Source organism: Semicossyphus pulcher, unplaced genomic scaffold, assembly GCF_022749685.1.
Source record: "Semicossyphus pulcher isolate SPU_LCO1_2020_fin unplaced genomic scaffold, fSemPul1.0.p SCAF_17, whole genome shotgun sequence".
NCBI classification, from domain to species: Eukaryota; Metazoa; Chordata; class Actinopteri; order Labriformes; family Labridae; genus Semicossyphus; species Semicossyphus pulcher.
Window position 1 is genome coordinate 7,954,360 of NW_027211681.1, and position 16,135 is coordinate 7,970,494.

The window sequence follows — 16,135 nt, forward strand, 5'->3', positions numbered from 1 at the left end:
ACGAAGCGATTAACTGCACACTGCCTTTGTTTACATTTTCCAGGGCAGAAATTTAGAGTGATACATATGACTGTTAAAGAAAGCAGGATGAGATTTTTTGTTAAAAAACCACCACTTAAGCATGTACAGGACAAAATCAGCAAAGAGATAAGAGGCTTTGTCCACAATCAGAATCAACAACAAAATGCATCATGTGTTATGGCTAGCAGCTAGCAGCTAACACACACAAATCTGCCATTCTTTGCGTCATATCGCATACTATGTACAGCAAATTTGCTTTTGTTTGTAGAATGTGCACGTTCAGCAAAAGCACCTTAAAACTTAGTTCACTGAAGCTTATTACCGTGTAAAGTCAATGACACTACCAAACCTGTATGTTATATATCACAGCTGCTGCTAACGCTGTTGTTTTTACATTGTCACCCCTCCTTTGCCTTTAAAACACTGGCGTGCTATTTTTTAAATCACTCACTGGGGCAGCATTACGTCTGCGTTGTTTATTCAGCATAAAAGAGCAAAGCCGTTGCGATGACGGCCTGTTCTTTACAGTTGTTATTTACGACACTTTTGCAGGATCTCAGTTATAGGAGGGGTACTGTGATAATGCCAGACCACAAGAAGAGACTGGTTCGTTTAAATAATAATATATAACATTTTAAGGTAATATGGAAGATTATGTCACATTTGGATTCGGCCCTGGCCGGCTGTTTCACCCTCTTTCTGATCTTTGTGTCAGTGGCTGCCAACAAGCAGCTCCATATTGACCACACAGATAGAAAATTGGCCTCAGTCGTCTCTCCCAGCAAAAAAAAAGCATGTAGGTAAATTTCCCCGAATGTCAAACTTTTTCTTTAATCATCATCTTTTATCAGCGTGGTTTTGGCGGTGCTGAATCTGCTGTGTAAGTAGGTGCCAAAGGGTAAACAGGCTTTATAGTTGTCGCAGCAGGACGCAGCTAAAGACCTTTAATGAGGCCTGAGGGGGGAAAAGAAACACATCAGAGGAGGTGTTAAAACTCTATAAAATATCAAGAAGAAAGCTGATTTTTTTAAGTTTTGAACAAGTGAACGCGAACAAAGCATGTTGAGAATGTACCTCGTCCTGCTTGTCCTGTCTGATCTCTTCCAGGGGAGTGTGGATTAAAACAGGTCAGGGTGTGGAGGTCAGCTGAGGAACCAGGGGTCAAAAGTCAGACACAAGAAAGACCTCTGCATTCCAACTAACTTCTGCCCAACACACACACACACACACACACACACACACACACTTTACCAATGAAACAAACACACAGCTCTGTTTTTACCACAAACCTCTTGTTCATGCAGTAGTTTTTCTACTAAAACCACAACAAAGCCTAAAAAGGAAATATTACAGGAATCTACAAAGGCAACAAAATGTGCTGCGATTTTATCAGTAAAGTGTACGTAAGCGCTGAATCAACACTGAATCAGAGGAGAATGTGCTGCGTGCTCTGACTCTTAATTCATGCGATGTTTGTTCAGAAGTCTCTGGTGGCTTTGTTATCTGCTGTCTCCATTAATCAGGACGTTTGCACATCTGCAAACTATGCACTTGTTCTTGGTGTTTCTTTATTTGGACAATTTGTGTTACTACTGTAGAGTTGCCTAATTGGTGTGTGTGGTTACCCTTTCCTAAGGCTTGTTCAAGAACTCTCCTTGGATTTTATTTTAAACTGTATTTTTAAAGGATTGAGCAGAATATGTTGGTGTTGTTGATGACCGCGCACATCTTTGCGTGCCAGGATTGTTGTAGTTACTCTCATGGGCCACCGGAGCTGGACACAATTGTCGTGTTCTTTGATCTTGTTTGGTTGTGCATTGTGATGTTTTTATATCAGAAAATGTCTCAAAAAAGTTGCTATACAGGTTGGTGGCTGCTGGGGCATCGCTGCCTGATGCACCTCCAACGCTACCTTTGCCTACAGGTGTACTCCTGAGAGGCCTCCGCCTGGGGAAGCCACACCTAACACCTCTTTCAAAGGGAACTGCATAGATAATTAAGGATGTTTGACTCATGGAAATGCATCTGACCTAAACTATCTGAACTATAATCTTTTTTCTCTTCTCCTTTGCAGAGCACATCCACCATCCCTGACAACACAAAGGCTGGTGAGTCCTGTTTTTTACACCCAGTTTTATCTCAGATCTTGACACAAAAAAAGCATTAGGATGCATTTCAGGTCCATTATGTTGTTACGTTTGTGTTAGGAAAAAGTGTTGGCCTGGGTTGTGTCTAGTTTATGTGAATTGATTTTTGCAGTACATTTCTGATTGATAGCCCTGTCTGGTGTTTGCAAAATGGGGCAAAAGAGGAAGGAGGGAGGGTTTTTAGTGGAGGAGGACAGGCTCTGGTTCTATGAGACACTGGATGTGAGTGGAGATAAGATCCTAGACTCATCTACTAAATCATCAAACCCTGTCGCCTCTCTGAGATAAGAACCAGACTGGGTGTCGGGTCTGATGCCAAAACCTTTTTTATTTATCTTCTGCCTGTATTTCTCTTTGGCTATAAATAAAAAAGAATTCAGTATCAAAGGAACTAAGAATAAAAATGCTTAAAATATGAAAAAGAATTCAAATATAACCTCTCATTTCACATGCATTTTTGTGTAGTATTTCTTTAACTGTAAGCCTACAACTATCAAACCTAATGGCTTCCTCTTAATGAGTCGCCGTCACTGCATTGAGATGTTATGTCACTCCTTCGCAGCGCCACTTTGCCCACTTTATTATGAACCGGTCTTTAGAACAAACCCAATCTCTTGTGACTGCCCCCTTCACTCTGGCTCCGACCTCTCTGTCAGCAGTCTGCTGGTAATGCACACAGGGTCATCAGGAAACTATGGATGGACAGACATACTTTTCAGACAGCCAGCAGGGGAGCAGTGTTCATTAAACACCCCCCTGTGTCGTCAGCTCGCCGGTAAACAATACTCGAGAGGTGCTTGGACGTAGGGACGAGGCTTTCATATTGCCCCCCGCTGGCTCCGACCCCGCTGAGCTCACTCTCGCTCCGTCTCTCCCTCTAATTACCGCCTCTTGGTGGAAACCTTTTAATGGGAAAAGCTGTCAGTTTGTTTGTACTTGTGTGCGTATATGAGCAGTACCTTTTGGCGCATTTTTTACAAGCAGGCTAAAGCTTGCAAAAAAAGCTCTGCCGACTTCAAAGGGGTCGGACGTTCTTGGTCACTTCTCTTCATTTAATTCAACACGACTTCCTGTGTGCAAGTTATGTAACCTCCATATCTGGGTCTGTGTGATGGAACCCAGGACTCTGCAGTGGGGGCGGGGTTAGGGGTATGATGGGAGTTTTGGGCGACTTGATGGAGAACAAAGCCCAGTGTTCATTGTGATACTTCAAAGCCCCCTGTGTATCTCCACCATTGAAGCCCCTGGGAATGACACATTTGTGACAGTGTTACATCACATGCCATGCCCTAAAGGCTCCTGCTGCACGGCCATGAAAGACGGCTCATTCATGGTTAATTTTACTATCTCTGTTTCAAACGGAAGCACACCAGTGATTGACAAGAAGTTTCCACAGCGCACGCTCTGCAGTGGCACGGTTGGTGACCTCCGTGCGGCGCCGGGTGTACCTCACTGAGTGGTCAGTGTCAGGGCTTTCCTGTGCACAAAGAGGAAGTGTCTACATTCAGTGATTACAACTGACAAGCTGTTGTTTAGAGGTGTTCTTTATGGGGCTCCTGAGATTGTGCATAGCCAAGCTGCAGAGTGCTAATGCACGGGCTTTGCTTATACTCATACAATACTACATACCATGAGAAGATGATAAGGACGGTCATGCATTACATTTGCATGACCATCCTTATCATCAGTTGATGATGGTGTACGAGATGGTGCATGTCAAGAAGCACTAAATGGGACGTGAAGGAAGCCTAAAAGAAATGCTTTCTGCCTGTTGATTAGCACCATTTTAAAGCATTACACATTATAATTAATACACTTAGAGGAAAAGCCTCTGAAAGCAACTTAGATGAACATTCATCACTTTATTTACTGACTTCTCTTTATGTAGTTGGAGTTTATAGATGCAAATGATGACTTGCACTGGCCTTTCATTTACAATATTTGTTGGTAATTACATGACAGATATTCTCCTATGTAGGTCTCTCAATATTACTCTCACTGAGACTTTTGTTGCAATATTGTAGCTGTTCAGAATGAGGAAACATAAGAGAGTCAAATAGGCAAAAAAGGCGATTAGGCAAAAGTCCTTTCAAGCGTTTAACACCAAAGGAAATGTTTTAAGTATCATCTCAAAGTTAGACTCACAGCACAGGTAAGTATGTGGGCACGTACAAGGAATTTGACTCTGGGTTTTCTGTGCTCTCTGTGTACAGACACGCAGACTAAACAGAAACAGAAACAATGACAGGTTAGACACGGTAACACACTTAGACACTAAAAACTAATCTAAAGCTACTATGCACAGACCTATGGGTACAGATATATTATTAATAAATATATATAAATATTTATACATTTAATCTAGACAGGAGACAATAGACAAGAGTGCAGTGGTGCAATAGAGAGTGCAAAGGTGCAGAGATAAATATGGTTCTGAATCAGGTTGTTATGTACCAGAGGTAGATGGTTGTAGTATTTACAGAGAATGGGATTGACCTTCGATGTAGTGATAATATATACATGATAAGAGGGTGAATTAAGCAATGACGATAAATAATAAATGTCATATTTCTCATGCACAGTGTGTGTTTGTATAACTCACATGTACAGCTGATTCAGTTATTACACATTTATTGGACAGTTTGTGACCGGGGTGTGAGGGGTCTGCAGCGATGCTTGGTACAAAAACAGATGTGAATTAAAGCAAGTTGCTGTAGATGTTGCTCTGCAGTTTCATACTGAAAGATGAAAGTTTGCAGTGTAAATTCTTCAGTCAAGTGTCCTTTAAATGGCCCAGGTACTAGGGGTTGGAATCACAGGGTAGCTCATGATACGATACGATGCGCGATATGTGGCCCACAATAACAGTAATATCATGATACAGCGATTCTGCAATAATTGATATATCGCGAGACAATCATACAGTATAACGATACGTCACGATATCTGATTAACTGAAGAATTGACGAGGATATATTGCTGTATTTTATTGTCCCACCCCTAAAAGGTACTGCAGTGTATGGGCAGATGTAAAGTCTGTTTGACACACAAAGACTTCAAATGTTCTTATCTTCAGAGGCATGTTGTTTGGCTCTGTGACCTCACATCCTCTGATCCAGGAAGTGTACAAGATTACCTTGTGTGAAGAAAAGACATTTTTATATGGCATCCACACTTTTCACATCTATTGAATATGGGTTTTAATCATATAACAATACACTCATTGGTTGCCCTCTACCCTCTTTATTGAGCAGGTGAAGGATACGGTGGTTCATTGTGGGTTTAAGTATTTAGTAAAGGGAGCTTTTAGGCTGGATGAAAGAAGCCTCTGTGTTTAACTGTGTCAACCTTGTAACCTAGATTTCTTTAATGCCTCAAAACGAGGCATTTAGTTGTATTTCGTGTGAAACATTCGCTCAATGAGTGACGGTTCTTTTGCTGATTTTAAACTAATCTAAACTGCACATAGAACTGCTTTTGCACAACCTACAGGAAGTGATTGACAACACCTCAACCCTTCCCACCTATGAATGAAGAATGTGGACGGCTGAGTATGTAACATGCTCACTTCCTAGTTCTTTCTCCCTCCAGTGTCAGAGCCTGTCGACAGCACACTACACACAACAACACCTCAGAGATTCCTGGTTCTAAGAATGGCCTCTGCTGGGTCTATTTTTTCCTTGACTGTAACTGAGGTTTGAGGCACCATGCTGTACCTTCCTGAGCTAAATATAAAGTAGTAGGAATATATAAACAGAACACAATGACAGGCATCCAACCAACAGCGGGGTTAAAGCCTGACCTTTTACCTGGACTCATAGCCTCACATTCCCCTCAGTTGTAGGTTGAGGAAAGAGGAAGCGGTTTAGCACCCTCGGTGGACTCCTGTATGGGAGGGGCACTGGGACTTCAGGGGCTCGGTGGTTCCTGTGAATAACTTGTCTCATCATTTCTGTCTGTCTGGCTCTCCTTTTGGTTTCCTTCTCTTTCTTATCTCTGGTTTCCCTTCGACTCACTGTTCTTCCCTTCTTGGAACTTCAGTGACAAATCAGTGTTACTGGTATTTGAAGCTAATTTTAAAGGCAGCTGTGTTTTTAATGGTCTGTTACATAATGTGACCTGAGATTTGTCCTCTGGGAATCCCAGTATTTGTCTTCACATTATTAGTATATACGAAAAGTCCCCCCTGTAGGTGCTTCTGTTTGACCTTTGATCACCTTAGAAAAACCAGCAACAATCAATCAAAGGAAATAGATAAGATTAAAGCAACACTTACAGTGTCATGCTTAAAGGTTATAATGTGTAAACTTTCAGCATTAAAATGTCTACAAACATTTAGACTTTTTTTTATATAATGTGTTGATAAGTGTACTTTCATTATCCAAATGTTTCCAGCAATGCTGAAACCCAGAGAAATCCAGGTGAAGGTGATTTTCATGTGCTAACCCATCGTCCAGGGAACCGAGGGGAAAACCAGATGATCCGTCTGAGAGTGAGGGAGGAAATAAGCTTTTAACAGCCGCTGTTTTTGTTCATTCAAATGAAATAACATAGCATGAATAAACATGACTGGACATGAGTAAAACTCTTACTCTGAACATGAGTCAAGTCGGATAGATTAAGAGTAGAAAAGAATGACGACGTGTGATCCCACGCTACTTCGTCGTCATCAAACCTTGTGTCACTTTTTAAATGTAGAAACCCCAAGAGGCAAAAATTGATAAGTGTGCATTTAAATCATTTTAGATAAATTGTTCAACATTATGGGGAGTATGTATTTGTACTAATTTAAATATTACTTGCTTACTTGCTGAGAGTTACAGATCCATCTTCATCTCATGTCTGTGCGCCATGAAAATAAAGCTAGTCATTGATTAGCTCAGCATATCATAAAGTAAAAAAGTATTTTCCTACCAACACCTTTAAAGCTCCTGCGAGGAACTTGTAGTTTGTGTCGATTTTGGCGCCCCCTGTGGACAAAGCCGTACCTCTTATCTCTTTGCTGATTTTGTCCTCTTCCTGATTTTAAGTGGTGCCGTTTGCATCACTCATTTTAAATTTTTGTCCTGGAAAATGTAAACAAAGGCATGGTGCAGTTAGGGGCGGCTGTGGCTCAGTGGTAGAGTCGGTCGTCCAATCCTGACTGCTACAGTCCACATGTCGAAGTGTCCTTGGGCAAGACACTAAACCCCAAAATGCTTCCGGTGGCGTAGCCATCGGGTATAAATGGGCATAGATCTGATTGGAGATTGACACTTAGGCCTTAGCCATCTGTGTGTGGATGTGTGTGTGAATGGGTAAATGTGACATGTAGTGTAAAAGCAGCCTTGAGTGGTCGCAAGACTGGAAAAGCGAGATATAAGTACAGTCCATTTACCATTTACTCTCTTGGTCTGACACCTACCCTCTCCAGCGATATTATGCATTAAAAATAACTATATAGAAATAATCAATCTTGTCGCTGATGGGCCGGTTTGCTTTCGTAGGTCATACAGAGTAAACAGAATTAATTTGTCCCTTTCATAACCAGTGAAAAACTAAAATTAAACTAAATTTTTCTAGTTAACGCAAACATTAAGTACTTGTTTTGTCATTAGCCAGGCTAACGTTTTCCCTGTGAGTCCAGCTCATCATCTGCAGACTCTAGCTTCATGTTTGAGTTAGTGTGAATCTGCCTTTCCTACTTCTTTTGCACCCCTTTTATCTGATTCTGATTTAGCAGAAGTCATGAATCTTCTCATCTAACTCCAAAAAAGCCATTAACAGTATTTCCCAAAAGGTCAAACCATTCCTGATATAAAATCTGATATAGAGATCTGGTTGTGTCGTGACTTTATACCAGCGTAAACAACTAACAGAGCCCTTCCAGGACAGATGGTGTCTGAGAATCCCGCTTCATCCTCAGATCTTGTGATTGAGTTTTAATGCTCCAACAGACCGCATGCCCAGTCCTCCAAACAGGCACATTTCCACACTAATTTCCTCTTGTTTCGGAGAATATCTCAGTGACATCAGTTAGCATTCACACTGAATGATTTGCTCTTCTCATTTATGACCCGTGCTACTTTCTCCTTGTTTACACCCTGCAGCAGCGTGGCCTGTGAGGACATTGCTTTTATCTGAGAAGGTGCTTTGACAGATGTAATGAAGCTCCTTCGGCCCGGAGCAAAGTAAATAACAGCTCATGAGTGATGGCTCTGTTTCAGCTTCTTGTTCCTGCTCTTTTATTGAGTCTGCCTTATCCTACTTTTTTTTTCAACCCCCCTTCATACACAGTACAGGAGTTGCTGTGTGTGTGCAAGGTCACATTCTTGGCCTCCCCCGTCAGTCTGCGCCAGCCTCAACACCTTCCCCCCCCCAAACACCTCCTCCCTCTCCCCTCCCATTTGACACACTCTCTCCTCTGTTTCCTGTGTGGAGCCTGGTACTGTACTGTTACATGTTGGAGCCCATTCCTTTTATATTTCACACTTCAAACTGAGCTGTAAGTACATTCAAAGGTGTGATCTGTTCCCCTTACAGGCAGATTATTGTACCATCTTATGCTTGGTATCATACATCAACATACTTGATATTTAACATGGAATTTGGACTTGTTTTGGAAAGATGTTTTACACATTATTCAGACCTTATGTTGAATCATCTTGATATTATTGTGTGGCCTTTTCACTTGAGCCAAGGTTATAGTTCTTTATTTGGACATCCATCCATCTCCGTTGCTATCGTCCTCCGAGCAGGAAACCATGGCATGAAGGGGAATTTACAACAGGAAGTCAGCCGGCTGAACTCCCAGAGTTACAACAACAAAAGTCTCCCCTGTCCCAAAGAAAGAAGCCTTAAGATGGGTTGAATCACTTTTCTTAATTTAGCTTTATTTTTCAGCAGACTGGTATGTTTTGCATCACCTACTGTGCATGACAATATCTGGTATTTCTTTTTATAGAAAGTAGGCCATCATGGTTTCTATATATGGAACACATTAGATGAGTAACTGTATGGATTGTGACTGTCTTGACTTTATGGCAGACGTACATTAAGAATATGACAGTTGTCCTCCTTTTTCCTCCTGTGGGACACGTTGTGGTTTAAACAGCAAATTATGTTCAATGCCATTTTTTTCTTGACCATGCTCATCAGAGCATTTCAACTATAGTTTGCAGCGAAAGATTACAGCTATCGTGAATACATTATGGGTATGGCCTATTTAGGAAACAAGGACGAGGTACCGTCACTCCTTTGATTTCTGACTCGGCATATGAAGGACAAACTCTTTCCTGCTGTGGCCCTGAATTATTGCACAGGACGTAAATCATAAGCTGCAGAATTGTCCTCTGTGGAGGTGATTTCTAGAGATGTGGGAATGGATGGGCTTTGTAGTCCAACACAATGCTGTAAAAGGAAAACACTGATGTGGCCTGTACATGCTCTCCAAAAATCAAAATGTCTGAGGAGCTAACCGAGCAAACAAGGAGTGTTTATCCCTGTGATTATTATTGTTACTGGGCTTTATTACTAACCTGAACACATGCTTCATCTGAAATGATCCAGCTAGAAATTGTATCTGTAACCTGGGGATTGTAAATCTCCCAGTGTGGATGGGGGGGGGTGAGATACCCACGCTGTCCCCAGGCTAATGAATCAGTCGCGGCTCAGCAGGCTCTGTCGCTCCCCGCCTGGTTTATTCCCCTTGTCTGGGTGTCAGAGCGAGCGAGCGAGCGTCTACAACATGCGGGAGGCTGAGATGGAGACAGTTTGGTGTGTCTTTTGTGTTTTCATATGTTGAGGCGTCTTGTTTTCTGGTATCATCCTGTAAAGATCATTTTCAGTCTTTGAATAAGCTGTCACACACACACAAGGTGCCAAGGTATCACATAGTCTGAATGTTATTTATATGGAAGTAGGGCAGACAGTTTGGGTGAAGGAGTGAATGCTTGATAGCAGAGTAAGACCTCAAACAGATGGTCACATCAAAGGGACTCGCACACAATTACAGTCACTCGGGCACACCCACACATACATGCTTCAACCTACCGACACATTTTTGGCCTGTGCTGTAAAGAATAGGGTATAGTGCATTGTTTTGCACAGACTTTATGACGATAGACTCTCACATACTGTTTGTATACAGTGTTTGAAGTCCTAAACACTCCCTCACCCTCGTTTCTCACCTCCGTCTAAATTTCTAGGTCAGTATGTTGGCAGGTAACCCTCTCCCGGCTCTGTTTGTGGAGTTGGAAGAAGTTGCACACTACTGGCACGCTGCACACAGGCATTTGGCAAGACTGTCTTTCCTGGAGCACGAGAGCTCATTGTTTGCCCCCTCTCCTCCATCCTGCAGGATATTCTCTGCAATATCTAGGTTACAGTCTGCAGATTGCTCCCTTATCGCAGGTAAACCAGACGCAGTGAGAGGGAAAGTATGCTGATATGTTGTCGAGATACAAATACTGACCCAGAAGGCTTACATTTGGGTGCCACACTCACACGCGTGCATGAAAACCATAATTTGATTCAGATGTCACGTGAGTCCCGGGAGCAGGTGTGCGAGGGAGGGTTGTAAAAATGTGAAACTTTTATAGGATGTTTGTTTTCCTGTAGCCCATCCTAATCCTCATTTACAACATCGTTAAAGAGGTCATTTTACAATTGCAGAAGCGCAGACTAAAGGGTCGTGAAAAAGCAAAGACGCGGGAATCCAGCCTTATCAGCAAACCTCGGGAGGCCATAAAGTCAATTGGGCGCGATGAGCACAATGCTATCAGCAGGCTGCAATAAGCCGATGTACATCACCTCCACATGCTGGAGCAATCAGCATGACTGGCTGACTTTCCCAAGTGTGAACTTAGTGTGGAATGTAATGAAGGGTACTCTGAACAGCACTTACTGCTCACAGCTACAAGAACATATAAACCGACACACTCGGGTAATGATTAACGTCCCATAAACAAACATGTATGAGCATGATCAGCCTAAATGACATATATATGTATTATTTGTTATTCTGTAAATTCTGGCTACTTTGGGTCAGTGGAACAAGTTGTAGCTGTAGTTATCACCTTATGTTGTTTACCTGACATGGTTAGAAAACAGTTGTGTGTTTACGCAGCAAATGCTGCAACATTAGCATTAATTTCAAGCTGTGTTTAAAACCACCTCATGAATTTAGTCTAATGTTGATTGGTTTCTGTGCTCTGATTTGGTCTGCACCTACTACTGATAAACATCTGTACCCTTAGCTACAAAATTCTTCTTTATGATTGCTAACTAGAAGCTAAGTTTTCTGTCTTTTTTGTGTTTAGCAGGGAGCATACAGAGGGTCAGTAAGAGTTTTCTGCTCAGAACTTTGCTGAGAGCCACAAGACTGAACTAAACCAGTAAAGATGCAAGCGTTAAACCCAAAAGAATAAGCTGAAAGATGGTTAAAAAAAAAGCTTTGTATAGCTGAGAGGAACTGTTATCTGAAGGTGTGTCAATAAGAGCAACTTTGACACATCACACAAAGTACTTTACCCGCTTACTGATACAAAAATATGAATAAGTGCAGCTTTTAGAAAGATTCAGACACGAAACAAGAATAAAGTCGTAATATTACAAGACTAAAGTCATAACGTTACAAGAATAAAGTCGTAATATTACAAGACTAAAGTGATAACGTTACAAGAATAAAGTCGTAATATTACAAGAATAAAGTCATAACGTTACAAGAATAAAGTCGTAATATTACAAGACTAAAGTGATAACGTTACAAGAATAAAGTCGTAATATTACGAGAATAAAGTTGTTACATTACAAGAATAAAGTCGTAATATTTTGTGAATAAAGTCGTAATATTACGAGAATAAAGTTGTTACATTACAAGAATAAAGTCGTGATATTACGTGAATAAAGTCGTAATGTTACAAGAATAAAGTCGTAATATTACGTGAATAAAGTCGTAATATTACGAGAATAAAATTGTTACCTTACAAGAATAAAGTCGTAATATTACAAGAATAAAGCCGCAAAATTACGAGAATGAAGTCGGAATATTGCGAGAATAAAATCGTTACCTTACAAGAATAAAGTCGTAATATTATGAATGAGAATGAAGGACTCTGAAAAATGATTTTATGAAAATGACTCGTGATTTTAGTAATTTTAGCGCAGGCGACTGGCTGCTCTTCTGATATTACCCTTTAAAATAAGATACAGGCTGACCATAGCCTAAAATTATTCTCGTAATATTATGACTTTTCTTCTCTAAATCTTAGAGAATCTTTTTCCCCTCAATGTGGCCCCAATACTCTGTCGTAAAATCAGCTTTAGGACGCAGTAAAGTAATGGATTCCATTATGTTGTTTGTGTTCATCTCAGATGCTTAAGATTTGTTACATAAGATTAACAGTACAAACTGATTCCTCAGTAGTTAATGGTATTTACTCGTGCTTGTGTGTGAGTGTTCATCTGTGTGTGTTTAAATGTGTGCATTGCATATTTTATTCCTAGCATAAAGTCATGTCATGGGTTGGACCATTTCTCATGGCTGAATGGCTGATGAAAGTGATCATTGGCTGTGGGGAATAACAGAGGTTTCTGTGGAGCAGGAGGAGGCTAGTAAAAGCACAGTTTTAAAGCCTCTCTTCATTTCAAGGTCCTTTTGGGAAGTCCCGTTTTATATTTGCAATATGAATAATTTCTTTCTCTCAGATGTTATCCTGCAAGCCTTCATCATCTCACATCTTTTGCTTTCACTTCTAAGATGTTTTTAGCTCCGTGTGGACAAGGACAGGTGGATAGGCTGCCTTGACAGTGGGTTATATAACCGGCGCTGATTCTCCGCGTCTAGACAGGGTGAGGCAGGTGTAAACAGAGTGGATGAGAGGAGGAAGGTGACAAAGGAGAGAGGCAAAAAAAAGATATGAAATGAATAAAAGCTTTGGAGAGATGGTAGCCGAGACTCTAAACCACTTAGATATTCGCAGAGAGTGCTGGAGTTCGTGTCAGAAAGCACTTACTCACACTTACACACATATGTGCACACACACACGCGCACGCACCACACTGGCAGAATAGAATATGAGAGCATTGCAGCACTGGCTGGATGAGTCCCAGCAGTTACCGCACTGATGCTTGCTGCAGCAGATGGGAGTGTGCGGTCCAGGCAGGAGCAGAACAGAGTGGGATAGAAAAGTAAGGAAGAAATCTGTCCAGTACGGAGGATAAGAAACTAGATCGTAGATATCATGCATGCTTAAATATATTAGCAGTGGAAAGAGGCAGGATTGAAAAAGCGAAATAGTCGACCAGATCAGGATCAGGAATAGGTGTGGGGACGAGGTAGGTGTAGATACGTGTCAGTGGATGCTGATCGGCATGTCTCGCTCCATGAGGCTGCTGCTGCTGCAGAGGTCGTTCAGTGACCACATCAGGTCCTCCAAATCAAAAGCCCGAGACATGCTATGCAAGACAGCTCGAGAGGGGCACCTCGCAGGTGAGTAAAGGCAAAGGCGGCGACTGACACAGCACTTTACATGTCTGTTTGCAGGTGCTGTGTATGTGATTGCATGCATATTATTTGTTCAAGAACATACGGTCGTGATTTACTCCGAGCTTGTTTAGTTTCAGCTTCTTTAACACGATGCATAACAGGAGGGGGAAACTGCATCGTCCTAGTGTTAGAGAGAAAGCTGCAAGGCTCCTGCAGAGTGAATCTGACAATCTGATCAATAAACAGCATTTAATGGATGTGTTAGGATGCTGCAGATAAGAGAAAAAGGCACCAAGAAGCTAAGATGTTATTTGGCCCATGTTTTATATGATCTTTGTCTGGTTTGTGTCCGACACATTTTTCTCTTTATTTCTTCAGGAGATTTAAACTGACATTGATGCATTCCTGTGTCGGACTCTGAAATGTCTGAGCTTGCGTTTTTTCCCTCCAACACGCCTCCCAAAGTTGCTTGAAAACCAGGTTTTGCCCATGTATAACTAATGAGCTGGTTGCACACGCAGGACTGAGTGCATTAGAATCCCTGGCTAGCTTGCTTTTAAATAATACAGACTTTCCTCTCCTCCATCATGGAGGAGCAGCAGCAGAGAAAATGGATTAACTGAGCGGCTCTTGAGAAATGTCGGCCGCAGATGGCTGATATCATCTACAGCCTCTTCAAAGTGCTTCCAAAAGAGGTGCGATCATCTTTAAAGGTCACCATTGACACGATGTTTGGGTGCATCATGCAGGGGTCGACAATGAGCACAATTTTCCACTGGCACTCCGGGCCAGTAACTTTCCAAATTCACTGGCCCTGAAATAATTTGTCATACAAATAGACCAAAATAATCATATGGGTATAAAGAGGCTTCTTTTACCACTCTTGGTTCAACAACTCTGACACCTGCATGAATAAGTAGTAACAGCTGCAGCTGCGTTACTTATAAGATATGTTACCTACCATTTCTGACGCTGTTCAGATGTATGTTTAATCAGCGTGATCAGCCCGTGAGAGTAACTTTTTCAAACAAAATCTTACCATCTCCTACTTCCTGTAGGTGTTAAAAGTCTGCGGCATCTCCGCTCTGTGAACGGTCTGTTTATGTAGCCTCAGTGCTAACGGGCACCGGGACGAGGTGCCGCTGATAAGGGGAATATAAACACTTATTGCCACCTCGCGTAACTGCCCGTCTGCCTCGATCATCCCGCAGGCGCAGCTGTGATGCTGTCGCGTGCATGTTTGTGGTTCACAGGCACGTGACTGACACACAGACTGTACAGCATGTCAGTTCACTCTGTCTGTTCTATTAAAAGCTGCACTGTGTGATATCAGACAGATACGATATTGTTTACATTGTGGGCTTGTGGATCCTGCTGCACACCGTGCCAGTTAAATGCTTCATCTACTGGCCCGGGGGGTGAAAAACATACCGTCGGGCCACCGGGCCAGTGCTTATGTCGATCATGTTTGAAATCTCGACACTTTCCAAGTCAGTACAGGTGCTGGTGTGCTTCTTTTCAAAGGAGGGAACATCATTTTTCCTGCTGAACCCAGAGGTCAGTGCCCTGTGGCCTAACCTCGCTATTGAAGTTTGGAGCACGAGGTGATAAATATCCAGCAACAAACAGTGTTGGGGAAGTTTCAGGCTGTTGCCACATAGCTCACTGTCCCACATGAAAGAGGGAAAGAGCAGAAAAAGTGGGTCAAGGAATTATGACAGGATCTCATTACAGCTCGTCTGACATGTCACTAATTTACCTGCTTTTTATTAGCTCTCTTTCTACAAGATGTGAGCAGAATGTGGTGGCTTTGACAGGAAAAGTGTAATTGAACCATTATTACTGTGTGTTAATTCTTGAATGTGTTAGGGGCCATAGTGCAGAAACACATTACACTGTGCCGAGAGCGCTGTAGGTGTTTACATCAGCATGCCATTAACCTCTAATAGAAACCAAATCATAAAAAGCTTTTAGTGTGGATGTCGACTGAAATTATGGATCATAATCAAATTGTCCTGATTCCATAACCTTTAAAAATGTATTTAATATATGATTATAACTTAGATTTACAGCCATTTTCCTGACGTCACGCTCGGGGTGGTAAAATGTTGTAATAATGTCATACTCATGTTTTCCAGGTTGTAAATCCTATACATACATGGTAAAATGGACTGTACTTACATAGCGCTTTTCTAGTCTTCAGACCACTCAAAGCTGCTTTTGCACGACATGTCACATTCACCCATTCACACACTCATTCACACACTGATGGCAAAGAACTAGAGATAGACCGCTATGGTTTTTTCAGGGCCGATACCGATTATTAATAGTTAATGAGGCCGATAACCGATATTTGAAGCCGATATTCATTTGCAGTAAAAGTGAAAATATTGGCATCAAAATTTTGAATAATACAAACTCCAACACTTAACTTCGTTTAAATGCCTTTAAGCATTTGCATCAGAGCCAAAATAACCCAGTTTTAAATTGATCTCTTATT

At 41.7% G+C, this 16,135-nt stretch overlaps 1 protein-coding gene across 1 annotated transcript in view; it reads left to right on the top strand.

Annotated features, from left to right (window-relative positions):
* The window catches only part of dlc1 (DLC1 Rho GTPase activating protein), a 73,341-nt gene that overhangs the window by 13,952 nt on the left and 43,254 nt on the right, over window positions 1-16,135 (top strand). The window contains exon 3 of the mRNA XM_069665332.1: window positions 2,096-2,129. Coding sequence (XP_069521433.1) covers window positions 2,096-2,129 — 34 coding nt within the window. The remainder of the gene's footprint in view (window positions 1-2,095; window positions 2,130-16,135) is intronic.